This window comes from Musca autumnalis, unplaced genomic scaffold (assembly GCF_047663935.1).
Source record: "Musca autumnalis isolate F117 unplaced genomic scaffold, ASM4766393v1 scaffold_5, whole genome shotgun sequence".
NCBI classification, from domain to species: Eukaryota; Metazoa; Arthropoda; class Insecta; order Diptera; family Muscidae; genus Musca; species Musca autumnalis.
This window is the reverse complement of record NW_027412088.1, coordinates 84,754,007-84,780,536: the sequence shown is the minus strand read 5'-3', so window position 1 is coordinate 84,780,536 and position 26,530 is coordinate 84,754,007. Positions and strand designations below refer to the sequence as shown.

The window sequence follows — 26,530 nt, the reverse complement described above, 5'->3', positions numbered from 1 at the left end:
TTTACACTATCTATCAATGTCATATGACACGAAATAAAAACATTCCATATCTACCCACGGAGGCAATGTGGAGACGAAATTTTATTATATTTTTGTTGGGGTGGATGCACAGAACAAATGGCGTAAGGAAAATCTCCAATATTCCACATATTAGTGAATATTTAACGATCGAAAATTTCATGTCATATGACATTTACATATAGTGTAAACTACCCCTTAGTAAATGTACGTCGCTCGAATAGAATGTCGTAATTAGGCCCCAGATATAACGGAAAACGACAAAAAAGAACTCCTTTAGTTCTTGACATTGTAAAATAAAAAAACACTGACGCATTGTTCCTTAACATTCTCGCCTCGCCCCTCTCATGAATTTTAGATGTCCAATTATAAGTCGCCCTCCTGTACACTCCTTTAGCATTCATAAACGTTATATATATATTTTCACGATAATACCTATTATCCTATCACCAAATCGACGAGCTTGAAAGAAACCCAAAAACAATTTTTTTCACAGTATTTTGGAAAAATGTTTATTGATAATTCAATTTTTAAAAAATTTGTTGTAACTTGTAAATCTTAATATTCACTAGGGTCAGTAATATATATAATTTTAGGTTTTTGTTTTTTTTTTAAGAATATTGCAATGTTTTTTTAAAAATATAAAAAATGTTTGATGCGCTGTTAATGTTAAATGCAAAGCGCAAACAACACAGCAAGAAGAAAGGGGAGGTGCAAAAGGTAAAAAAAATACAAACTAAGGTATGTGTGCGGTGCACTCTTTTGGAAATTGTTTCCCAATAATGAATAATGATGGATTAACTTTAGAATTGTAATTGAACTGAATTTTAAAAGAGATCGAATAATTAACGCATTGTTTGCTCAGAGTTCCTGAAACGTGTTTTAACATTTCGTTCTTCATCGATCCACAAGAGTTTGTTAGTATTATAACTAAACATTTATTTTTTTATAGAGAGTTTTTAAACAATTAACTAAATTATGCACTATAATCATTGTTGCGATGAGAACCAACGAATTTCCTTAGAATGCCAACAATATATTTTTCTTTTGATTTGCCTTAATACTAGCCATAATTTAAGAAAAAAAGTAATAATTTAATGAAGTAGCGCCGCACCACACCGTACATTATTATGTATCAAATGTTATTTGTCGTCGTGCCTTGGCACTATTTGTTATAATTTCTGTGACCAATTGGGTGTGAGCCTTAACAGCAGAACCACCACCGCCATTGCCTGCATATTGTATCATATTGCGTTGATCTTTGCCGGTAAAATTCTTTTGTGCCGAATTTCTTACATCACAGTCCATATTCTCTCTCAAAGCATCAGCATAAATGTTACTTTTCGATGAGCTATTTGGCAGGCTTTTATTGGGATCAATTAATTTCTTCCCACTTTTGGTATTTGACGATTGAGATGTTTCCATGATAATATCTTGGGAAATGTGTCCCAAGAAATTGCTGGTCTGCGATAAGCCGGTGTTGTTGCCACTACAAAAGCCAGAGGTATTTTGGCTTATTGGTCCGAAGGAATCGAATGAACTGTCGCCATTAAATATGTTGAGCGATGACACCTTATGGCTAAATGATGATGATGCCTGTGACAGAGATTGCGATGATTGTTGTGATAGCTGTTGCTTCTTCAATTGTTGATATTCTTCGGGGCCAATATAACCAGATAGGCGGGACGTAGATTGACGTTTGGTTTCATCGATTTGGGATTTAGCCTGCAGATAAATGTCATCGGCTGTGCCACCAGAGGTTACATTGTAAACATACTTTTTGGCCAATCTAAATAAAGGATAAAAAATTATCAAAATAAATCATAACACATAAAACTAATTTCACTCTTAAATTGATTACATACCTTAACATAGTTTCACTATTACTTGTACTATTTTTCTGATAATATTCCTGGAAAATTCTTCTGACGACCCGGGCCAAAATTGCTGCATACTGTTTGAAACTTTCATGTTTGGCTGTAATTTTACGTTCCTGTAGCGCTTGTGATACAGCCCATAATAATTTCTTCTTCTGGTTCTCAGTTAAACTATTCGAAGATGCAGATGTTTCCGAATATGATTTCTGTAATTTAGAGCCTCCCAGTGATGTAATGGAACTGGCTCTTGCCAATGATTGGCTACTACTGCTGCTGCTAATGTTCGAACAGCTAGCATTTGTGGACATGCCTCTGCTGGCTGCAGAGGCACTTGGCAATTGTGATTTTGCTGATGAGGAACCAGCCCCAATGCAAAAACTTTGGCTTTTTATTTTCAAAGCTCTGGGTGTTAGACCGGAGTTACCTGTTTTCATTAGCTTACTATTTTGCACTGCCATATCGACATCATCGGCATCATCATCACAGGGATTTCGTTTACGTTTTAATAACGATTCTAATTGTGAACTGTTGTAGGGGGCAAAATATGTATTTTCCGTTGTTGTAACGGGTTTTTGATCAACATAAATTTGATGTTGTTGCTGTTGCTTTTCTGGTGTAAACAACAAAGCACGTTTGGACTTTTCTACACGATTTGCTAATTCTGGTTTCATTGGAGGTGGTCTAGGCAGAGATGCTCTTTGTTGTACATGTTTGGCGGGACTTTGGAATAGAGCTCGTTTCGAGGTTTCCCTTGATGGTCCCGGTTTAATAATATCACTACGGAATAGACGCTTGCGAGCAGAAGAACTTGGTGTTTTGCGATCTGGAACAAAAGAAAATGGTGAAAAAAATGTAGAATGTATCGCAAAATATGAAGATGTAAACGAATTATAATAGATTGGAATATAAATTCTTATTTGCTAAAAACACACATGCATCCCTTGGGTACGAAACTATGAATCGAAGAAACTAAAGGTAATTGAATTGTTTGGATAAACTGTGGTTATTATGTAAAGCTATATGATAGAAAATTGTGGTCTGGTGACCAAGGAAGACGATAGCACTGAATTTTTATGTTTAATGACACAGGGTAAATTGAAAGTAAATAGTTGAATGGAATTGGAATCATGATGGACAGCCTATCCTGAGGTCTCCAGGATGTTTATGGAAGAGAGACGTTAAACAGTGGCGAATGTTCGGTTGCAGCTTATTTAAGGCAAAGAAAAAGGTCATAAATAATCATCCCATTGGACCCGAATGTATCTGTTCAAGAGCAAATCCTAAGTAGGCTGTAAGCTTGATTCAAAGCAAGTATCACTCAGCTATGCTTAATGGGATGTTTAATCAGCGGAAACATAAACGATGGTTGTGTTTTGAGGTTTCTTGAGGAGCGTGTAACAGAAGACTGCCAGAAATAAGCCTCAATTAGGAGCTGTAAAAAACAAACCACTATAAAAACCATATTCCAATACTCGCTGACTTCGAAAGTGGGTCATCTAAACTAAGACTATTAAACCTATTCGTTAGTAAGAGACTGTAAATATATCCAGTTCACCAGAGAATCCACAGACCGTATAACCAAGGTGAACGGAACCAAAATACCAAGGGTTACTAGTTGGAAGATCTGTTTTGTTATTGAATCAATATATAAATTTATTATTTTCCTGTTTAATCTGTATTTGCTCCGATCTCCAACATATTCGGGAGTTAATTAAGGCAGTATGACTGGTTAATTAAATAGATGGAGCGTGTTGTGCGGACGGGTGACATCATGACATGGATGCTACAGGTGGATAAATATTTTTCGTACTGTCATCATGATCCACACTTGGTGCTGTATAGCATTAACTCAGACTAAACTATAGCGTTTAGAGAGGTCATCAAGATTTCCTTTCCTGCACGTCGTAAAAATCGGCAAGGGACTTGGCTATAATGTTTCTACTTCTTAGAAAAATGTGACAATACGGATGACTTATACTTTCCGTGAAATTGAATTGCTGCCTTTTGGTGTTTATTTTTCTGATAAATCTGACTGTGGTTCAGAATCTAGGCCTAGGAATATGGCAGTAAGTTTGACTGGGTGTTATGAGGCTTATGCTGGGCAGATGCCAAATCTTTCCAAACTTAATTGAGATAACTACACCATCAGATTTCAAGTCAAAATACGTTTTAATTGCCTTGCAAGGTTTTTTTGCATAATGATGACCTGAGGACTTTGTTCCTGCTCTTCAGCTTTCCTCAGATTGCAGTGGAGTGCGTAGACAGACAAGTATAATATACTATGTGACTCATAGCTTCTTGAGCCTATTAGTGACCGGTAATGTTCTAAACCCGACCAGCACATTAATGGCATTGTGATCTCTGTAGTTATGTGTTATGTGTGTGTCCATACTTTAAATATTAGTCAAACCGTTTGTAAGATATAACACATCATGCTAACAGCTGTGAAGTTTTTTCGGATTCTGAAACCACAATTTTCATAAAAAATAAAAATCGAAAAAAAAATGGCCGGAGGGATTTTGAACTAAATCGCGGTAAAATTTCACATTTTTAGGGCTATTTTAGGTTTTCACGATTTTGCTTGGAAACCGCAAGCCCTATCGAAATAGGATTAGATAAAATGTTGTAGCAGTGGAAATTCTCTACCTCAATGGTATTGTCGTAGTTTTTACCATTTTTTGAGATATAGAAGTTAAAATTGGGACAATGTACTGCCTCCTTATAAAACAATGTCATGCAGGGTGCGCCTTAAATAACTTTAAATAAAAACGTCTTACAACGTGGGAAGTTTTTGCGGATTCTGTAACAGCAATGTTCATATATGAGAAAAATCCAAAAACCAGGTGCCATCTTCCAGCTTCCATGATATGTTATGAAAGCTCACTCTTGATATCGATTATATCAATGTTTGTCCGTGCTTACCGTAAGCACTGGCGCTTTATTATTACTTAGATTACCTCAATATGCAAGGTGTGTGTATAAAATCTCCCCAATGTTAAATGAAATTTAGGAGATTTATAAATTAATTGTACTTACTTTTCTTTTTGCTGCCTGGTGTCATCCGTTTGGGTGTAGCCTTGCGGCGATTTTTGGGTTTCCTATAAATTGAAAATTTGATTATAGAAAAAAATATATCCCATAAAATATTGAAGAAAAAAAATGAACATACTTTTTGTCAAGTACAATTTGTGGACCCAATAAAGTACTGGATTTTTGTGAAGTTGTGGCCAAATGGGCGGATGAAAAGATGGCACGACGTTTTGCCAAGTGACTCAAACGATTGCCGGGAGACTGGCATAACAATCTATGTAAGTAATGAACAAAACATTTTAATACAACTATAAGACACAAAATAATAAACGTTAGACTTACTTCATACGAGAGCTACGTTTTTTGGCCGATGATGGTGAATTTTGATATGAAGAAGCTGTTTCGGCACCAATAAATCTTTCCATTATCGAAAGACTTAAATATTCATTGCTCTCTGAAGCCTTGTTAAGGTTATAGCTGAAAGAAAGTATATCAATTTTATAGAAGCTATTGGTAATACAGAAATATTTTAACACAAACCTTAAGCCATGTTGTCTAACACCCAATATATCACGCCATGGCATTGATTTGGTTTCATCAAGTGTATGTGTGGGTTTAAATAAACTGGGTACTCTCTGGGCCTTTGCTTGTAACTGTTGTTCATCTTTAGTTTTTTGTGGTGACTTGTCAAAGTAATTAAGTAGTTCATCTTTGCGGGATAAGACTGCATTGAACATATCCAGTTGTGGTATTGTTACCGATGGAGGAGGCAAAACACCAGCCAAACATTTACGTATACGTCGCAACATTTCCCTTTCACGACGACAATTTTCTCTAAACAGGCTATATGGATCGGTACCAGTGTTACCTAACCCGTTACTGGTTTGGGTTAGGCTACAGTCCATGGTGTAATCGTCATTGGCAAAACTACCATCAACTGGACAATTAAATGAATTATTTTCGTTCGTTTCATTGAGACAAGTTGTGGATGTTGTTTTTTGCATTTCATTGGCCGTTGGATCTTCAGTTATGGTATTAAGAATTTGTATTTCAACTTTGGTTGTCACTTCTCCATGTTCCCCACAGTCCTCAGCTTCTTCATCCTCTTCCTCGTCATCATCATCATCATCACCAAATAAATCAGGTGATTTTTCATTGCTGTATTTTTTCAATATAAACGATTCCGAAAATTGTTGTGAGGAATTCAACGATGTCTCTAAAACGGGTGGTAATCGGTTTTGTGGTTCCATGGACATATCCAATGTTTCATATTGTTTATTCAAGCTCTTTATTTTGCCATTAAATGACAATTCCGATGATGGATTAGCATCTATTTGATTTGACATGGAACTAGAACTACTCGATCTACGCAAAGGTAAGGCAGGATCATTGGAGGACATTTGTATATCGACAGCATTGCAGCTATTCTCCTCGACAATTGTGTCATAGAACTTTGTGAACACTATCTTACCGGGAGAGGGTTTACGTGGGGCCATTTGACTTTTGCTTTCACTGGAATCTGCTGCGGTGGCGACATTAGCTGCAATCAGGCTCGATGGCTGCTGTGGATAGAAAATGCGCTGCAATTTGTCAAATGGGCTGTTGCCAAACCCCTCAAACGATGACTCTTGGCTAGAATGAAGCGGAATGCCGAAAATCATTTCTCGCTTATCCTTGCTGTTCAATACACTGTCTTTGCTAGTCTGCGATGACGATGAAATGCTGCTATCGTTTGTATGCAAACTGGATTCAGGAGCCATTGGTGTCGTCGTAGTGGTGATGGTTACTTCATTGCTATAAGACGGCGGTTTTATAATATAATCGAGTTGATCGTCATCGTAGATGCTGCTGTAATCATTATTTTCACTAATCGAAGACTGGAATAAGAAAGCAAGCAGATCAGGGACGCTGTATTAGCCAATGTCAAATATGCGAATATTGTTGTAGCTTGTCGTTTGACATAGAACACATGGCTCAAATCTTTCTTTTTAAAGAAAAAGATGTCATAAATTAGTCTCTTTGTTTCCTGTGCACTCAGCAGCAACAACAACAACAAAAGGTATACATTCCGTAATGAAAAAGGCCAAATAAACGTCTATCGGTCTTAGAGTGAAGACCATTACTAAATATTCGTGTATACCTTATTTCTTCATAAAAGGGATTTTTCCCAAAAATAAAAAACGCTCACTCTCTTCACTACTCTATACAATTGACGAAACAAAAACAATTTATATTATTGCATCCCGGTTAGTTGTGTATATCCGAGCGCGGCACTCTAATAGTTTATGACCTGGGTTTTGGCATTTTTGTGACTGGCGCACACACACTCACTCGCAGCAACAACACAAATAATACCTTTGCCAGTCATGGATATAGTACTAAATTAAGCCACGCATGTGTACGCTCTGTACTATGATGATGATCTGCAGTACACCAATGAAATAAACAGTTCTCCAGTGTATGAGTGAGGTGCTTAGAAGATGTGCGTGCCATTGAAATTGTGGCGCACACAATATGGTATCGAAAATGCAAAGCCAAAACAAGTCCAGACGTTGTTTTATATCCCTGTAACCGCCGCTCATTCTCCCTACGTTTTTCGCTCTCTCCTATTTTGAAGGAAGAATGGTGGAAGAAATTTTATTACTTGTTTTTATATTTCTCCAGACGATAGAGAGTACATACCATTTAAGGATGAGAGAATGTATACTGAAGGGTAAAACAACGTCAATATAAGAAATGAAATTTTATTTTATAGTCTTCATTGGATAAAATGGAATTTTTATTTACAAAGATAGAGGAGAGGAATTTTAAAAACGCAGTCATTAATTTAATATTTTATTGCTAAGCAAATTGAGTTTAACTTTACCTACCCCAACGAATTCCAAAAAATAATCAAATGGCAGCTAACCGAATTGGATTATTTTTATTTATATTTTAGTTAATAATGCGGGAAGATAGTGAACGCTTAATGGAAAGTTTAAAGACATCTTAGCATTACACCTCTAACATCATTGACGACTCCAAAACTTATCAGGCATATCGAACCATGCCTATACCAAAGACACGTGTTTCAAAACTACTGTTCAGGATGTAAACGTCATACATGGGTCAATACATAGATCGATTGAAAATGTCGGCTTTCCTCTATCGTAATCAACCTTTAGCCCAGGAACACAGGACATGGTCAATACCCATGTGACAGGTATTTTGATGCCAGATTGACAAAAAACTTCATGGTTTGGTGGTCGTATAGTTTCCGATTATTTCAAGTTCACATTATGAGCAATATACTATTCCGAAATGTCTGCCCTATATTCTTTTGGTCCCTGCTGGGATCGAACATAGCCCTGGACCATAGTTTATCACAATTAAATCGACCATATACAGGTAACGGTAAGATGTAAAATGTTTTCCATCGTAGTCCTTCCTCGTGTAAGGACTTCATTAGTGTCAAAGTCGTCAGAACTGTCAGCAGCAAAAAATGCTATTCACAGAATATCACGCCCCATGTCACTGTGCCAGATCAGACATAGGTCACCAGGAGATAACTCACAGGCAGGATTCAGGGAGATAAGGTTCAATCTTCGCTTCGTAAAGCTCATCGTACCCTTACGTTCAGTCGTTGACACCGACGCCAGTTAAGTTTGAAAAACCAGTGTTGGTCTCGAAATGTCCGAATGTCTTGCAGACACCATTTGTTCTGCGTCAGGGCCATCTTGATTCCATCGTCCCCAACTACACGGTCGGACTCCAATGCTGCTCCCGCTCCGAAGTCGGAGAAGCCGAAGGGACAGATACAGAAGAAGCAGCAGAAAGTTCCACCTGTGTCTGCCGCTAAAGCTGCTGGGGGAAACAACAGCTGGAAGGGCACCTAATTTACAGAAATCTTATAAACAGATAAATACAAACAAGTCCGGCTCTTCGGGAAAAATTAGTACTTGTTCAATAAGGAAGGATGGTGAGACGGTAAATCGGGTAACTGATAGAATCATCAACCTCAAAGCAGGCTAGAAGCTCGATGACAAACACTTCACAACAGGCTCGCATTAAGAGATTGCGGTCTTCAGAGGATCCACAGACAGGTTCTAAGTGGATGGCGGAACACCAGCCGAGCAGCTAACTGGCTTTGTACGCGAAGGTAGCCGCTCGCCAGATAGTTAAGGGAGTTCAACCTGGGAAGGTCTGTAAGGTAGTCCGGGGCAAAAACTCCCAAACACTTGTGATGAGAAATGACCGTGATCCCTACTGTCAATATCCCTCGCAGATTCGGATGTGTCAGAGGTATTGAATCTGATCCGTAAGTAGAGCAGAGGCCTCCAAACCGATAGTTGAAAGTTGCCGAACTGATTCCAGGAGAGGGAGATCTGTACTACGGGCTGGCTTCGGTTCCGTACCCTCGGTCACAATGAAGAACGCGGCGGCTGCCGAACTTCTCTCCCTTACAAGAACCGAACTAGACATCGCTTTGGTTCAAGACCCTATTTGTACAAAAATAAGGTTTCTGTATTCTATGCTACCAATGGGGAAAAGGTAAGAACTTCCATTCTAGATAAGAAAAGTGTAAATCATATTCAAATATACAATTACAGTGACGACGATACGACAGTAGTGAGCCTGGAAGTAGGCCCGAGAAGGGCTTTGGTACTAGCCTCGGTCTACATGCCGTATGAAGTACCAGACTCACTAAGTCTTACAAATATGGAGGATACGTTTATATCGGACTGGAGGGTATGGGATGTATACTTCCTCTCGGAACACAGGGCGACTCACTTTCAAGTCCCTTATAGATGTAAAAAAATCCGCCTCATAAGAATCCCAGTAGGACGGTTCTTTGTACCCGATTGGTTTGGTCAGTGACTGCCAGCGCAGCATCAATCCTTTCGTCTGCTGCTACAACAACAAGATCTTCATGTGGACTGGGACTACAGTCGCGTCTATGATTGGTATAGAAATCAATAAAACTCGGCCATAGACAGCCATCTCAACTAACAGTGAAAACGAGGACAAAATCTAACTTCGCCTTGTAATGTAGGAAAGACAACTAACCGCAACCGACTAGTTGACATATTGGGAAGTTTGGAACTTTGAAAGACCCTCACATTTCAACCGGATAAAGTCATAAAACACAATGGAAAACCTGAAATTTATACTAGGATTCTAATTCAATATTTTTTAATTACATACATACATTTATTCCAATAACATCCCCGAAAGGACGAGGGAGGCTTCTCTTATATCAATGACTTGGAGAGAAATGTAAGCCTGCATTACACAGAGGGTATTTGCCACCGCCGAAAATTTTGATGTTCTGGACAGGGACTGAAGCGCAGAAGGTCTGCAGGAAGGCAGACGTGCTTAACACTGCACCACGGTGGCTCCTAAATTACATTTACATACATATTATAGAACAAAAATATAAGCCAATACTGCTGTTAATTACTCGCAGCGATTTTAAGTTCATAATATTCTATTGCTAAAGGTTTTAAAATTCGGTGTGCACTTAATATCGCATTACCCCAAAATCCACTTTTTCTTTCAATTCCTATTTGTCTATTCATATCACTGCCTTAGTTTCATTATAATGTAAGACGGAAGTGCAATAAATCTAAACATGATAAGACATTTATTTTACACTGTAGGTAACTCCAAGCATTGGTGAAATGAAAATAAGGGGAAAACTATTTCACGTAGATAGACACTCCACCACTGACGACAAAATGTGGTTAGAAGAAAACTGGTTTTTTTTGTAAACAATTAAACGACAGTGGGTGCCTATAGAGCTCCAATTGCTTCAGCTGATAAAAAAGAAACAACAAACAAAATAAAATTTGGGAAATTGATTGATGATCAATATTTAAATAGTGTCCATGTGAATTGTTACTTCCAGTGATAACATTTTGCAGAAGTAAAAGGTGGTGGGTATATAATTTTCCAGTTAATTTTCAATGAGTTTTAGGTGGTATATTGAAAAATTATTCCAATTGGAATCATAAAGAAGTGGAATAAAAAACACATGTCTTTTGGAAACCACAAAACTGAATCAGCATTTTCAAAATTTGGCCTGTTCCAGTGCTGCAAGAATCTACTAATTTTTACTATTTTTTTCGATATCATAAAGGAAAAATTGTTATCGTAGTAAAAAATAGTAGATTCTTGCAGGTTGGGGAACAGGCATATTATTTTGAATATTAGCACAGAATATACCATTTCCACCATTTCCTCACTATTTTGTGATTACTCATATATGAACAATTTTTTGGAATTATTTTCTTTATAAAAGCTGTTTCCCCAGCTATACCAAAGCTTGGATATTTTATTTTGGACTTTTAATGTGTTTCTATGATAATAGGTTCATAATCAATTTGTATCACAGATCCTCACATTGCAGTTACATGGCAGAGTGCAAGTGCCGTTATAGTTGATGTATTTTACCGCCCAAAAATGGTGGTGGTGGTGGCCTCACTTGTGTTCTATGTCAACGAAGCATACAAAGAAGTGATAATAATGTTTCCATCATGGCACAATTAACCAGGTAGTGGCATCGTAAAATTTCGAATATGTTATGTCAAAATTTTCTTTATGTTGTTGGGGAAATTACAACAAAAATAATTTTTTTATAAAGGGGTTTGACTTTTCATATTCGATCAGCTGGTGTGATACCACTACCTGGTAGTTCTGCCATGGTTTCCATATACGGTGGAAATGCTAAAAGTAAACAATGTACCCTCGACGTTGTGTTCCAATCATAATACATACACATATACTTGGCAAGTTGGAACAGCTGATCACATACGATGTCAATTGTTGAGGGTATTATTTGTTTGCCTTGATAATATAAAATTCCATACTTACACCACAACCAGATTCCGACTCATAGCTGTTATTGATTTTAATTTTCAATTTTAAAGACATTTGGGGGACAACTGAAAATTTAAAAGGAAAATACAGAAATTTAATACATATTTTCATACACTTTACACTTGTCACGTAATTTCATTTCATATATCATAACAACTTCCCATTTTCAATGGTTGAGGAATGGAAAGTTTATGCACACAATATTTTATTCAATACTCTAACAAATGCATTCATTACCTTTTCCTAAGTTAAAAAATGGTCACGTTTTAAAAAAGTTTGTTTAAAATTTCTTCATATATTTTGGAAAATAAAACCACACAGCTGATAAAGATAAAAATATAGTGTGGATGGAGAAAAAAAGACCGCGATCTTCTCTGCTGCTGCGTTTTTTCACATAAACGGCGGGCACACTTTACACTTTTCTGTCGCGTATAACAATAACAATTTCAACAAGGCGAGGGCGAGGCTTTTTTCTACACACTTTTAACCCGAGAAGAGTAAATTAAAACACATTTTTTAATAGTTTCCTAACATTTTATAAATTGTTTTTATCTTAGAGCGACTTGGACTAATTTTTCTCACTAAATTCAACCGATCTTTAAAGATATTTTTTTGATATTTTCCACGATCTCATAGCCAGCACAAAAGATAGAAAAATTAGCCAACAAGAAAACAGGGTTGCCAATGGAAAGGAAAAATATGATTTTGTTTTTCTTTTGTGTTCCATTTTCTTCGATCACAGCTGTTATGTTTAGTTGCGAGCAGGCAACGCATCAAATTTATAATGCTGAAAAACATCAAACGTTTGAGTGAAGTTCGGTCATTTCTCATCTACCAGAAATGACACAAAACTTTACTCAAACGTTCAATGTGTTTTCAACTTACGGATTTGATTCATTTCTGCAGTGGGATTCTCTAAAGCATTTTTGGGTTACCGACAAAAATCGGTAAAATTATAATGCTTATAATTTCAGTAATTAACGAAATTTGTCGGTAATTTAGCGATAAATATAAAGTTGCCGCTACACTACGTTTAAATTTATGAAATCCACTCGATTTCAACTGTCAATTCCATTGCTCAAATGTCAAATGAAATCCACTAGATTTCAGATGAGTTTTCATTTGACGTATACGCAAAGGAATTGACAGTTGAAATCGAGTGGATTTCGTAAATGTAAACAATGCACTAGATACTACCGACGACAACAGTGTTGTCAACTATTATTGGTACTTTTCATTCATAATTTGAGCTTTAAATTTACCGAATTTTGTCGGTAACCAACAAATGCGTTAAGACCGCTGCACATATGTACGGCATGTTGAGCGTTGCGTTACAACAACCACATGAAAACTTCAAGAACAAACTTGGCATCACTTACACATTTTTCATGTGGTTGTTGTTTTCAACGCGCAACGCGTCGCTCAACTGACCGTATGTATTTTGGCCCCGGCACATACGGTACGTTGTGCGTTGCGTCACGCGTTAAAAACAACAACCACATGAAAAAAAGTGATGCCAAGTTTGTTCTTGAAGTTTTCATGTGGTTGTTGTAACGCGACGCACAACGTACCGTATGTGCCGGGGCCATTTGGCCCATTAAGGCCGAGGCACATAATACAGGACTTTCCATATATCATTAGATTGTTTGTGCTTACTCTGGACATAATTTTTAATGATTACTAAAATTGCATAAAAAGCGAAAATTTTGGAAATTTTTTAATCGATTATTGTGTTGCGTCATTTTTAATGCTCAGTCCCAATCTACATTATATGCTGTTTATATTAGAGCTTTTTGCGGGGTTAACCTTCTTTATGAGGATTTGTTTGACGTATATGTAATGGAACAGAATTGCTTGTATAAACACAAGAGGCAAGTTTAAAAGAGAACGATAAAAATTGCGCAAGGAAAATCACCTAATGTAAATTGGGACTCACATTAAAAAGACCATTTTTTTCAGTAAAATTTTAGTATAACTGTACTGTAAAGACAACTCTTCGGGCTACAAAATTGTTTTTGGAATTGTTAAAAGTCTCAACTCGTTTCCAAGTTATCAACGTTTACATTTTTTATTTCAGGTTGCATCATTTTTAGTGACAGTCACTGTACATTTGAAAGGAAGATTATTGTCTGTTTTGTTCAATTTATGGTCGTTTCTTTACTTTTGAAAATGGCAAAACCGGCAAAAGTAGCAAAAGTTGTGAACTGCTCTCATATGAATTGTATGTGCTCATGGTTTAATAATAAAGGTTAGCTAAAGCTTCCTGTCGATTTAATTTTTTTCTTTCGACTGTTCCTAAAACGTCAAAACAATATACACAATCTTTGTATGTGTGTGTTATGTTTGGTTTACATTCGGCGTCGTTTCGTGATTTCGAAGGCGTTTCGTGATTTCGCGCGGAATCAAGCTAAATTTATCATGATTTCGCATACAAAAATGAAATCATCTCATTTCGTGATTTCAGCGAAATCAACATCGAAATCACAGTACACATGATATACAACCCTGGTTTGCCTAAAAAAGTACCAAAAGTTGCAACACTTTTCACGTATCATAATAAATAAGGTAGATGGTCAATTGCTGCAACAAAAAATGTTAGTATAAAAATTTGTAAACAATGTGACAAAATTATTAAATTACTTTGTTAGTCCCAATTTACATTGGGCGAGTTTACTTGCGGCAATTGTCATTTTGTAGGAGAGAGAGGTGAGGCATATGGTAACCCTACAAACTGACAATTGCCGCAAGTAAACTCGCCCAATGTAAATTGGGACTTACAGCGTGTTTTTGTAAAAAGTTTTTGCCCATTCGTTCGTCGATTTCATGAACGAAGAAACAATTTGGTTTTCATAGCGATTGACGTTTGTATTCGTGTGACAAACAAATGAAAGCTTTTGTAATTTTTTTGGTTTTCGTAACAAAATCAGACGAACGAATATGTCAAAAATAAACGAATGGAAAAGACCCATCGTTTTGAATGAAAATGTAATAATTTGAGTAATAAATGGCACAAAACACACGAAAACTGGAAGGGAATGCAATTTTATTTATTTCCATAGAAGCACACCCGTATATGTTCATCCGTTTCTTCATATCATCACAATTATTTTTGGACAAATTTGATTACATTTTTTCTTATTTTTTGTTTTTCATCTGTTTATCGGGGTTGCCATCAAGTAACACATTTTACGTGCAGATGCCTATGCAAAATCCACAAAATTGGTATCATGGAAACCCTGAAATATAAAAGCTTTTATGAAATAGACGAAAGCTTTCAGATAAAAACGAATGGTTCGTAAAATTTAACAAGAACCAAATTTTGAACGTATACGTTTTAGTACGAACGGTTCGTGTGACAGGCAAGCATTTTTACAAAAACACCCTGTTACAATCATGGCAGAACTACCAGGTAGTGGTATCACACCAGCTGATCGAATATGAAAAGTCAAATCCCTTTATAAAAAAATTATTTTTGTTGTAATTTCCCCAACAACATAAAGAAAGTTTTGACATAACATATTCAAAATTTTACGATGCCACTACCTGGGTAATTGTTCCATGGTTACAATGTTATTTTTTATTGTGTTCCCGTGATTTTTTAATGGCAATGTTAGAAAAAAGAGCGAATTGTCAAAAATTGCTTCCTCATACAAATTTCTTAAAAAAATTCGGGAACGGAAAAATGACGGAAATTGCAGAAACTCCTGCATAAATGTCAAAATCAACGTATCAGCTATCATATGGCCTGTTCCTTTACATTTGAAAATGGTAAAACCGGCAAAAGTAGTAAAAGTGGTATACTTTTCCCATATGAATTGCATGGTGTCAGAAGTAAGGGAACGGTTTTCGAGTAAAAAATGGTAAAACTTGAAGATTCTTGCACGTAAAGGAACAGAGCTATATTAGATGCTTGCTGCTGTTTCTACTAGGCCAAAATTGTATGGCAGAAAACAGGAGAAGAAGGTGTTATTCGGCGCTATTTTTGTTTAAAGAGAAGTGAAAGTCTTGCTAGATTTCGGAGTACGGGAACGCATTTTTAGCACAAACGGGAAAACTACTGCATAAGAACAAGAATAATGTATTTGGAAACATAATGAACACAAATAATCCCATTTATTGGTTCTTAGCACAACTTTATCTATCAAAACTTATTATTATGATGTATCAACGATAAAATCATTTTTTTATTTTTCATTTGTTGGAATTAGTACAATATATAAATAATGTTACGATAATTTTCCAAATAAAGTTGTAAAGTTCTATATTTTTATATTTTTGATGATTAATTCAATTTACAACAACGTGTGAAAATTCATGTTCGATCAGCTGCGCATATGCATCTACCTTGATCATTGTGATATGTTTGAAATCAACAAAAAATGAGTGTGAACACCGGGGTGTATTTCAGGATTTCGTGAAATCCAGTGGATTTTGGAGCGCTAGTGTAAACTTGGCATTGTGATACGTGAAAATTGTTGCAACTTTTGGTACTTTTTTAGGCAAAAACAGGGCTGTATATCATGTGTACTGTGATTTCGATGTTGATTTCGCTGAAATCACGAAGCAAGATGATTTCATTTTTGTATGCGAAATCATGATAAATTTTGCTTGATTCCGCGCGAAATCACGAAACGACGCCAAATGTAAACTAAGCATAAAGTTTACATACAACCCATAAATCTCGGGTTTAAGGGTAAGTAATCATTTAAATGAAATTCCAAATGCCCAATTTGAATTCTTCTCACTAAAGGTAGAAACACAATGTCTTTTGTTGCTGGCTTCACGCTCAATTTCATGTAAATGAATGAAGGCTAAGTACTACCTAATTCAAATGCGATTTTGGATTTCTTTATTCCTTTACAAAATTCAGGCTTGTATAAGCATCAATTTCTCATTGTGTTCTCACCTTAATAAACTAGCTTCGTTCCCGTACTTTTTAATAGTAAAACTCGTAAAAGAGAGAACTGCAACAAATTTTTTCTCACACACAAGTTTTTTGAAATAGTTCGGGAACGGAAAAATTGAAAATACGTCAAAAACACTGGAACAAATGTCAAAGTCGGCGTATCAGCCAATCAGACGCCGGCAACCATGTTACTATTTTTTTACTCGCCCAAATTTGTCGGGTAAAAAGTTTTTAAAGAGAGCGTCATTCAGCGCCATTTTTGTTTAAAGAGAAGTGAAAATTTTACAACTTTTTTATGTACGGGAACGGTTTTTCGAGTAAAATGTGTAAAAGTCGTAAAAATTGTAAAAACTTTTTAGTTCTGGAACACAGCTACTATATGTAATACCAAAAAAGTATTCTATAATACTGTTACGAATGTAACTGAAGGCCTCGGCACATACGGCGCGTTGAGCGTTGCGTTACAACAACCACATGAAAACTTCAAGAACAAACTTGGCATCACTTACACATTTTTCATGTGGTTGTTGTTTTCAACGCGCAACGCGTCGCACAACGTACCGTATGTGCCGCGGGCTTGATAGCTTTAAGTTAATTTAGTTTAATTTCCGTTAATTTAAAAATTTGAATTGTAACGTAAAGTTTTATTACTTTATTTAAGCAACAACAACTACCATGTAGAAATCTCTTCATCATTCTAGTTCTTTACCTTTCATTAATGTGCTTTTATTTTGTTTTGCCATAGTCATGTAATTATTGTTTAGTTTGTCACTTCTTTATACCCCGGTTACACTATTGTAGGTTAACCCACTGGGTTTAATAGATCCAGTGGGTTAATCTTTGCTGGTTACACTTAGCTTTTCGAGGATATAAACTGTCAGCTGATGTTTGTTTACGTATACATACAAAATAACTAATAAAGTCGTGTGTTACACTTTTACAATTTCTCGTATGAGATATCGTCACCGCCTTTGCTCATATTGGTATATTTTACACACAGGCATACATTTTTGTATCATGGTATCAAACGTACTTCTTGTTAAAAAAGTGTCTAATGAAAAAAAATAAATAATTTTATGATTTCCAAATAACTTTAGATTTATTAACTCCATAAAATCTCATGCGACCAATCGTAAACGTGTAAAACACGACAAACTCTGTTGCAAAAACAGTTGCAACTTTTGGTACTTTTTGAGTAGAGTTGGATTTTTTTGCACAAAAACCGAATACAACACTGTATTTTTGGTGGATTTGTGCCGGATTTAAAATAAACCCAGCCATGAGAGGATTTAATTTTTGTATGGCAAATCTGGTCAGATTTGACCAGATTAAGCAATAAATCCTCATGAAGTGGGTTAACCCGGCAAAAAGCTGTAGTGTAACCGAGCTATTATTTCTTGCATCTGTTTGTTGTTGTAGTTACGTCATTACTTTGTCCACTGTATTGATCATCCCCCATGTATGTGAGTCTAACCCCCAGTTTTTGTAAAATTTTTTATTCTTCTCACACGAATTGTCAAATTTTGTAGATCGATTTACTCGCTTTAGCGCAAATGTAGAGCGCTGATTTTTAAATGAGGAATCCTTAACGATATATGGAACGGGTATACGAAAAATTAGATGTGCATGTCATCTGGGGGCTGAGCTATGAATGCCTAAATTATTACGAATATAGACGAACGAACAAAAATAAGTTACAAAAACTGGGGGTTAGTGCGTCTGTGTGTTCGTTGTACATATTCGAGGAGTTGCCAGACATTTTCTAGAGGACTCTCGAACAGGGAGACTTTGGGATATAAATACAGGGGAACTGACAATGACGAGTTAGTTGTGTTTTAATCGTTGAACTGAACAGATCGGTTAAATAAGAGCTGCGTGCTAACTAGTGACTTGCTGTGTGCTTTGTAACTAAAGTCGGTTCTGAATAAGTGTAATAAAGTAAATAAAGCATTGTAGAAACGTAATCTAAAACGAAATCTGTTTTATTTGGTACAAATCGTATCGGGGAATAAAACTATTGTAATGTTCATGGTTCAAAAGTTTTATTAGAATGAAAAAATATTCTTACAATTTTCATAATTTGACACATATATAAATTTCAAAGCATATATTGTGATTTTAGATATTTCTAAACAAAGTAGAAATTTGTTCAACACTCCTCCTCTTTGTTTAGAAGTCCAATCAAAGATCTTAAGTATTGCAGCCGATTTCTTGGTAAAGGCTTTGTTAACAAATCGGCTACCATTTCTTCAGTTGGGCAATATTTCAGATTTACAAAATTTTGATTACAATAATCATTCACAAAATTGTATTTAATATCTATATGTTTTGATCTTGCATTGAATTTCTCATTGAAAACCATCTTGATACAGCTTTGATTGTCTTCGTATATAGTGATAGGAGTAATGACACTAAAACACATTTCTGTTAAAAGGCCATGAATCCACTTAGCCTCTTTACATCCTTCAACTAAAGCAATATACTCTGCCTCTGCAGTCGATAAAGACACACTTGATTGTTTTCGACAAGACCAACTAATTATTCCTCCATTCAGATAAAAAACATAGCCACTATGAGATTTTCGATCAATCTTATTCTCTGCCCAATCAGCATCGACGTATCCGTGTAATTGATCATTTTCCAAAACACTGCCAAGTTTTAAAAATAGTTTTGCTGTCCCCTTCAAATACTTTATAATACGTTTCACTTCGTTCCAATCTTCGGTAGTTGGTCCATCCACCTTTTGAGAAAGAATTGCCACACTTGCTGCAATGTCAAGTCTTGTATTGGTCGCAATATATAAGAGACATCCAATTGCTCGTTGATACATTTTATTGTCCAGTAGTTTTTCTGCCTCTGATGTTTTCTTGTAAGCTGGATTTAGAGGAATATCTGAGTACTTTGTATCTCGAAGTCCGAAATTATTCACTATCTTTATTATATAGCTTTCTTGATTTAACATGTAACTTCCATCTTTGTTACGAACTACTTGCATTCCTAGATAATGTTTGATGCTCCCAAATTTGTTATAAGAAATTTACTACTTAGCTTCTTGAATACTTCTTCGATAAATCCAATATTTTTACTTGCTACTATTATGTCATCGACATAAACCAAAAGGTATTGAATATTTTCTCCGCAAATATTTGTATATAAACATGGATCTATAGCACTTTGTTGAAAACCGTATTCTATTAATGCCGTATGAAAGCATTGGTTCCACGAACGAGCCGCTTGTTTCAGACCATACAGACTTTTCTTAAGCAAGCATACTTTTGGTCTGTTCCAGTACTGCAAGAATCTACTAATTTTTACTATTTTTCCGATAACATAAAGGAAAAAATGTTATCGTAGTAAAAAATAGTAGCTTCTTGCAGGTTCTGGAACATAGCATTTATTTGGTTCATCTCCTGATTGGAATCCAGGCGGTTGTTTCATATAAATCGTTTCATGTAAATCACCATTCAAAAAAGCGGTCTTCACGTCAAAGTGATATAAATGCATTTGATTCTTTCCTGCTATTGAAAATAAAATTCTTGATGTTGTATGTCTAACAACGGGAGCAAATACTTCATCGTAGTCAATGCCAAATTTTTGATTATACCCTTGAGCTACTAAACGAGCCTTAAATCGTTCAACTTCGCCCTTTTCATTTGTCTTTTTTTAAAAACCCATTTACATCCAATAGCATTTCTACCTGGAGGAAGGTCGACGAGAATCCACGTACCATTTTCATATATTGAAACCAGTTCTTTTTCATGGCTGATATCCATTGAGCTTTCTCTGTGAAAACTATAGGCCCATAACCTATTGTAATGTTCACGGTTCAAAAGTTTTATTAGAATGAAAAAATATTTTTACAATTTTCATAATTTGACACATATATAAATTTCAAAGCATATATTGTGATTTTAGATATTTCTAAACAAAGTAGAAATTTGTTCAACAAAAACAACGTCTACAAGGAGATTAGTTAAATCTAATTCCGTAACAATTGGTGTCAGAAGTGGGATTACGATCATCCTACAATGAAGTTTAAGGATCTACGAGTGGAAGACTTGAAGAAGGAGCTAAGTAAGTTGGAGTTGTGTTCTACTGGCAACAAGGCCGAACTACAAAAACGCTTGTTGGAAGAGTTCGAGCGCCGTGGAATGAACATCGATGAATATGAGTTCGACGGTAAGGAGGAAGTCGAGTTATCGGCAAAGGACGAATCCAGCGTTGAGGAAGTTTCGTCGGTAGCTGCCAGGGGTGACGATTTGAAATCAATGCTGGCTATGATGATGCTGGAAATGAATAAGAAAAATGAAGAAACTTCCAGACTTATGGCGGAAATGAAATCTGACAACTGTAAGATGTTGGAAGAGATGTCCAGAAAGAGTGAAGAAAATTCCAGAAAATTGGAGGAAAGATTTGCCAAATTCGACGACAAATTAGAGGCAAAGTGGGAAGAGAATTCTAGAAAAATTAACGAGAAACTCGAGAACATCACGATAGTGATTGAAAAGAGAGTAGAAAACGTGGAGGTGCAAATTAAAGAGTTGGATAAAAAGATTCTGTCTGTTGACGAGAAATTTCTGGCCCATGACGAGAAATTTGTGAACCTGGAGAAGAAAATGTCGGAACTGGAAATCAAAGGTGGCCCCGTGAGAGCTATTCATAACACGTTAAAAATTAAGCCTCCAGTGTTCGACGGCTCTACCTCTTTCAATGTGTTTAAATTACAGTTCGAGACAGTGGCTGCTAGAGATTCTTGGAACGACAACGAAAAGGCGGTATCACTCCTTATGGCATTGAAGGGTGATGCTGCTGACGTATTACAGAGTTTTCCTGCTGCTTCTAGAAACAGTTATGGGGATATAATGGCTGCTCTCGAACGTAAGTACGGTGGCGAACATAAGCAAAACATCTACTTAATGGAATTAAGGGGAAGAACACAGAAGCCAAATGAGACCTTACAGGACTTCGCAACGGAAGTAGAACGTTTGGTGCTAATGACGTATCCAGGAGAAAACCATCCATTGCTGCACCGTATGAAAATCGAAACATTTGTTAATGGTATACGTGACGCCGAGATCAAACGTGCAACGTATGCGTCACCAAAATCGTCATTTGCTGAAACCGTGTCGTACGACCTTACACAAGAGACGGCAAGAATAATCACCAATCCCCAGACTCACAAGGTCCGCAAACTGGATACCGAGTTCGATGAACCCAAATATCGTGTTAACGAGATCGAGGCAGAAATGAAGCGGGTATTACAAGGAAGGTATACGGCAGCACCAACTAAGGCTAAGGGTAGGTGTCACAATTGCGACAAAATGGGTCATTTTGCGCGTGAATGTAGAGCGAAGCGCAAGCGATCGAGGTCATCGTCACCATCCCCGTCAAAAGAAAGTAAAAGAGTAGCTCAACGCTCTGCAAATGAGTCACCGTTAAAGTAAATCGAGCCAGTCCAGCGGGGCGTGAACTGTTTCCCATCGACGACGGCCCCACAATCTCCATAGCGATAGTACAACAGAAAAACCACAACCTTACAACAACTGGTTATATCAATGGCGACAAGCGAATTCTGACCTTGGATACAGGCGCATCAAAGTCCATCATCAGATCAGATCTGGCCAGGGGAAAGATGACGCCACTAAATGGAGTCAGACTGCGCACAGCAACAGGGGAGCCTGCGGCAGTACATGGAAAGATAACCGTGAGACTAACTATTGTCAATAAATCGGTCGATTACGAGTTTATAGTTGCTGATATCGTAGACGAAGTTATAATAGGCGCAGATTTTATGATTGCCTTTGGTCTTAATCTGGATATGAAAGAACGTGTGATGACATGGTCCAATGTGGAAATTCCATTAAATATGGGTTACGAGGAAAACACACCTATTAGACGTCTGACTACGGAACATCCAGAGATTATACCGCCTTGTGCCGAAACATTGATATGGGTACCAATGGATGGAGATTGTGGAGTCGGAAAATTGTGGGTGGTGGGACCAGCAGAAAACAAAAATACTTACTTACTTAGCTGGCCCATTACAGAACATTTGTTCTATAGGCCGAACTAAGAAGAGATCTCCATTCCTCTCTATTTGTTGCTTTGCACACTGGAATACCGCGCCTTTTCATCTCATCATCCACTTGTTTGCGCCATCTATTCCTTGGCCTGCCAATTCTGCGTGCACCGCCATGTGGCATGTATTCATACGCCTTTTTAGCGGGTTCATCATCGCTCATTCTTTTGATATGGCCTAGCCAACGCAATCGCTGCATCTCGATACGTTTAACAATATTGATGTTGTTGTATAGCAGATACAGCTCGTGGTTCATGCGACGTCGATATTCACCGTCAACGCAGATTGGTCCGTAGATCTTTCGAAGAAGAATAGTAACATCTTAATAGCGAATGCCCTGGTGAAAAGCAACGATGATGGATTGATTCCAGTTAGAGTTTTGAACCTGTCAGACAAACAAGAACAAATTTGTCAATTTTCCGATGTTGGACAATGTACACCAGCTGAAGCTGTAATTAATTTGGAAAATAACACCGAAAAATCGGCAGCCATGGAGAAGAAGCACCTCGATTGTTACATCAAAGAGTGGACACACAACTTATCACCTTCCGAGAAGAACAAGGCCAAGCAGCTGTTATGGAAACATGCCTCTACTTTTGCGTCTACAAAAGGGCATCAAGGAAGAACATCGGTGGTGAAACATGAAATAAACACGGCAGACGCAAGACCAATAAAACAAGCCCCAAGAAGCGTTCCACTGGCAAAAAGGGACGAAGTCCAGAAGTTGATAAGCGAAATAGAGGAGAGTGGTGTGATCGAACCATCGTCGAGTCCCTGGTGTTCCCCAGTAGTTCTGGTCAAGAAGAAAGATGGAAGTACCAGATTTTGTGTCGATTACAGAAAACTAAATGATGTCACCAAGAAAGATAGCTACCCGCTCCCAAGAATCGATGACACACTAGACACCTTAGCCGGGACGTCATGGTTCTCTACCCTCGATCTGCAGAGTGGTTACTGGCAGGTAGAGATAGCCGAAAAAGATAAGGAAAAGACAGCGTTTGGAGTTAACGGCGGTCTCTGGCAATTTAATGTCATGCCATTCGGGCTCTGCAACGCCCCGGCCACCTTTGAAAGGCTGATGGAGCGGGTGCTGAAAGGGTTGCAGTGGAAGTCGTGCCTTATATACTTGGATGACATCATAGTCATGGGGCAGACCTTCGACGAACACCTCACGAATTTAAGGAATGTACTACAGCAGCTATCGTCTTCGGGTCTAAAACTTAACCCGAAGAAGTGTAACCTCTTCCAGCGAGAGGTGAAGTTCCTGGGGCACCATGTGACGACGGAGGGCATATCGACGGATAGCGAGAAGATTAAAGCCGTCAGAGACTGGCCGCAGCCTCGAAACCTCCATGAGCTGCGAAGTTTTCTGGGTCTCTGCACCTATTACCGTCGGTTTGTCCCCAATTTTGCCAGCATTGCCGCAAGCTTACACCGATTGACTCAAAAGGGGCAGAAATTTCTGTGGAGCAACGATCAGGAAGAGGCATTCCAAAAACTCAAAGACATGCTCTGCACAGCCCCTCTTTTGGCGTACCCTGTACCCGGCGGTAAGTTTGTGTTGGACACTGACGCCAGTGCGTACGGGATCGGTGGTGTCCTTTCCCAGGAAATAGACGGCCAAGAAAAAGTCATTGGGTACTACAGCCGAACATTGTCAAAGCCTGAGAGGAATTACTGTGTGACGAGGAGAGAGCTGCTGGCAGTTGTGGAGAGTATCAAACACTATCACAAATACCTGTATGGACAGCCCTTCCTGCTTCCTAGCTGCGTGCTGCGGAAGCAAAATGGAGTGCTTCCTAACTGCGTGCTGCGGAAGCAAAATGGAGTGCTTCCTTTCTGCGCGCTCCCTTGTAAAATTCACTGAGGAATTCATAGAAAAAGAAGCACTTCGTGACACTTGCACCAGTGATTTAACTGCTTCCGTGGATGCAAACTTTTTGCTGGGTATGACCTAAGTATCGAGCACAGAAAAGGTGGAAAACATGGTAATGCTGATGCCCTGTCTCGTCGGCCATGAAAATTGAATGTAGACATTGCTCGAAGGCTGAAGCCAAAGCAAGTATCGTCGATGTCCGGCTACTGCAGGTTGAGTCCGGCGAGGATTGGTCGGCGGAACAAAGAAAAGATCGCACCCTAGGCAAAATAATTTCTGCTATGGAAACGGACGAACGCCCTAGTCGCAAAGAAATAGCGCCCGAAAGCCCACTTTTGAAATCTTATTGGGCCCAGTGGAACAGTCTACTTCTAATAGATGGGTGCCTACATCGTAAGTGGGAGAGCGACGATGGAAAAACTCACCGCAACTTGATTGTCGTACCAGACTCCAAAATAAAAGATGTCTTGTCAGAGTTTCACGATGGGCCAAGTGGAGGACACCTTGGTGTGACAAAGACTGCTGAAAAGGTAAAGCACAGGTTCTACTGGGTCGGCTGTCAGAAATCCATCGCAGACTGGATTACCAACTGTGAGAGGTGTATAAGAGCTAAAGGTCCTACCCGGAAGAGTCGAGGCCACATGCAACAGTATAATTCAGGAGCTCCATTTGAAAGAATCGCAATGGATGTGGCTGGACCGTTTCCAATAAGCGACTCTGGAAACCGGTATGTCTTAGTGGTCATGGATTACTTCAGCAAATGGCCAGAGGTTTATGCCATCCCCAACCAGGAAGCCAAGACAATAGTGGATGTGTTCAGCAAGAATTGGATTTGTCGCTATGGTGTCCCATCCGAGGTTCATTCCGATCAAGGAAGAAATTTTGAGTCAGCGATCTTCAAAGAAATGTGTGACACCTACGGAATCAAGAAAACGAGGACAACGCCCCTGCATCCACAATCAGATGGCATGGTGGAAAGATTTAATCGCACCCTGGAAGAGCATCTACAAAGGGTGGTAGATAGCGGCCAAAGAGACTGGGATGAGCATATTCCAAAATTCCTACTAGCCTATAGGTCGGCCATTCATGACTCCACATCTCAAACCCCAGCCAAAATTTTGTTCGGGAATGAATTGAAGCTGCCTGGTGACCTGATCTTCGGTGCCACACCAAACCCCGAAATTGATAACGATGAAAACAGTCAAAACTCTTTCAGTGAAGTCCACGATGCAGTACGCCATCGGATAAAAATGGTCAGCAATCGCATGAAGGCGATGTACGATCGAGCGGCAAATACTGATGGGTTCCAAGAATGGCAACTGGTACTACTGTTCAACCCACAACGGAAAAAAGGACTATGCCCCAAATTACAAACGCACTGGGAAGGCCCCTACAAGGTAGTCACAAAAATAAATGACGTCGTGTATCGCATACAGAAGAGCGACAGCCCTAGATCAAAGATGAAGGTGGTACATCTAGAACGGTTGGCCCGCTATGGAACGAGAACTGTGCCAGGTCATGAGGAACAGGCTTAAGCGGGAGGCAGTGTGTTACCAATGCCCATACCACATAGAGGGAACTGTGCCTATTCGGGACGAACAGGCTTAAGCGGGAGGCAATGTTACGAATGTAACTGATAGCTTTAAGTTAATTTAGTTTAATTTCCGTTAATTTAAAAATTTGAATTGTAACGTAAAGTTTTATTACTTTATTTAAGCAACAACAACTACCATGTAGAAATCTCTTCATCATTCTAGTTCTTTACCTTTCATTAATGTGCTTTTATTTTGTTTTGCCATAGTCTTGTAATTATTGTTTAGTTTGTCACTTCTTAATTTCTTGCATCTGTTTGTTGTTGTAGTTACGTCATTACTTTGTCCACTGTA

At 37.9% G+C, this 26,530-nt stretch overlaps 1 protein-coding gene across 1 annotated transcript; it reads right to left on the bottom strand.

The window, feature by feature from the left end:
• Positions 1 to 502: 502 nt before the first annotated feature.
• mi (cyclin E-interacting protein minus) lies at positions 503 to 12,484 on the bottom strand. Its single transcript, XM_073988548.1, has 8 exons — positions 12,021 to 12,484; positions 11,778 to 11,848; positions 5,466 to 6,802; positions 5,268 to 5,402; positions 5,065 to 5,199; positions 4,932 to 4,993; positions 1,884 to 2,718; positions 503 to 1,807 (listed from the first exon to the last, which is right to left on the bottom strand). The coding sequence occupies exons 2-8, from the start codon at positions 11,835 to 11,837 to the stop codon at positions 1,147 to 1,149; spliced, it is 3,225 nt and encodes a 1,074-aa protein (XP_073844649.1). The 5' UTR covers positions 11,838 to 11,848; positions 12,021 to 12,484; the 3' UTR covers positions 503 to 1,146.
• Between the last annotated feature and the right edge of the window lie 14,046 nt (positions 12,485 to 26,530).

Excerpts from the sequence above, each read along its gene's own strand:
- mi (XM_073988548.1), bottom strand. The coding sequence starts at position 11,837 with ATGTCTTTAAAATTGAAAATTAAAATCAATAACAGCTATGAGTCGGAA. Across the intron at positions 5,403-5,465 it reads GTTAGACAACATGGCTTAAG|CTATAACCTTAACAAGGCTT; the intron begins GTTTGTGTTAAA and ends ACTTTCTTTCAG. Across the intron at positions 2,719-4,931 it reads ACCAGGCAGCAAAAAGAAAA|ATCGCAAAACACCAAGTTCT; the intron begins GTAAGTACAATT and ends CTTTTGTTCCAG.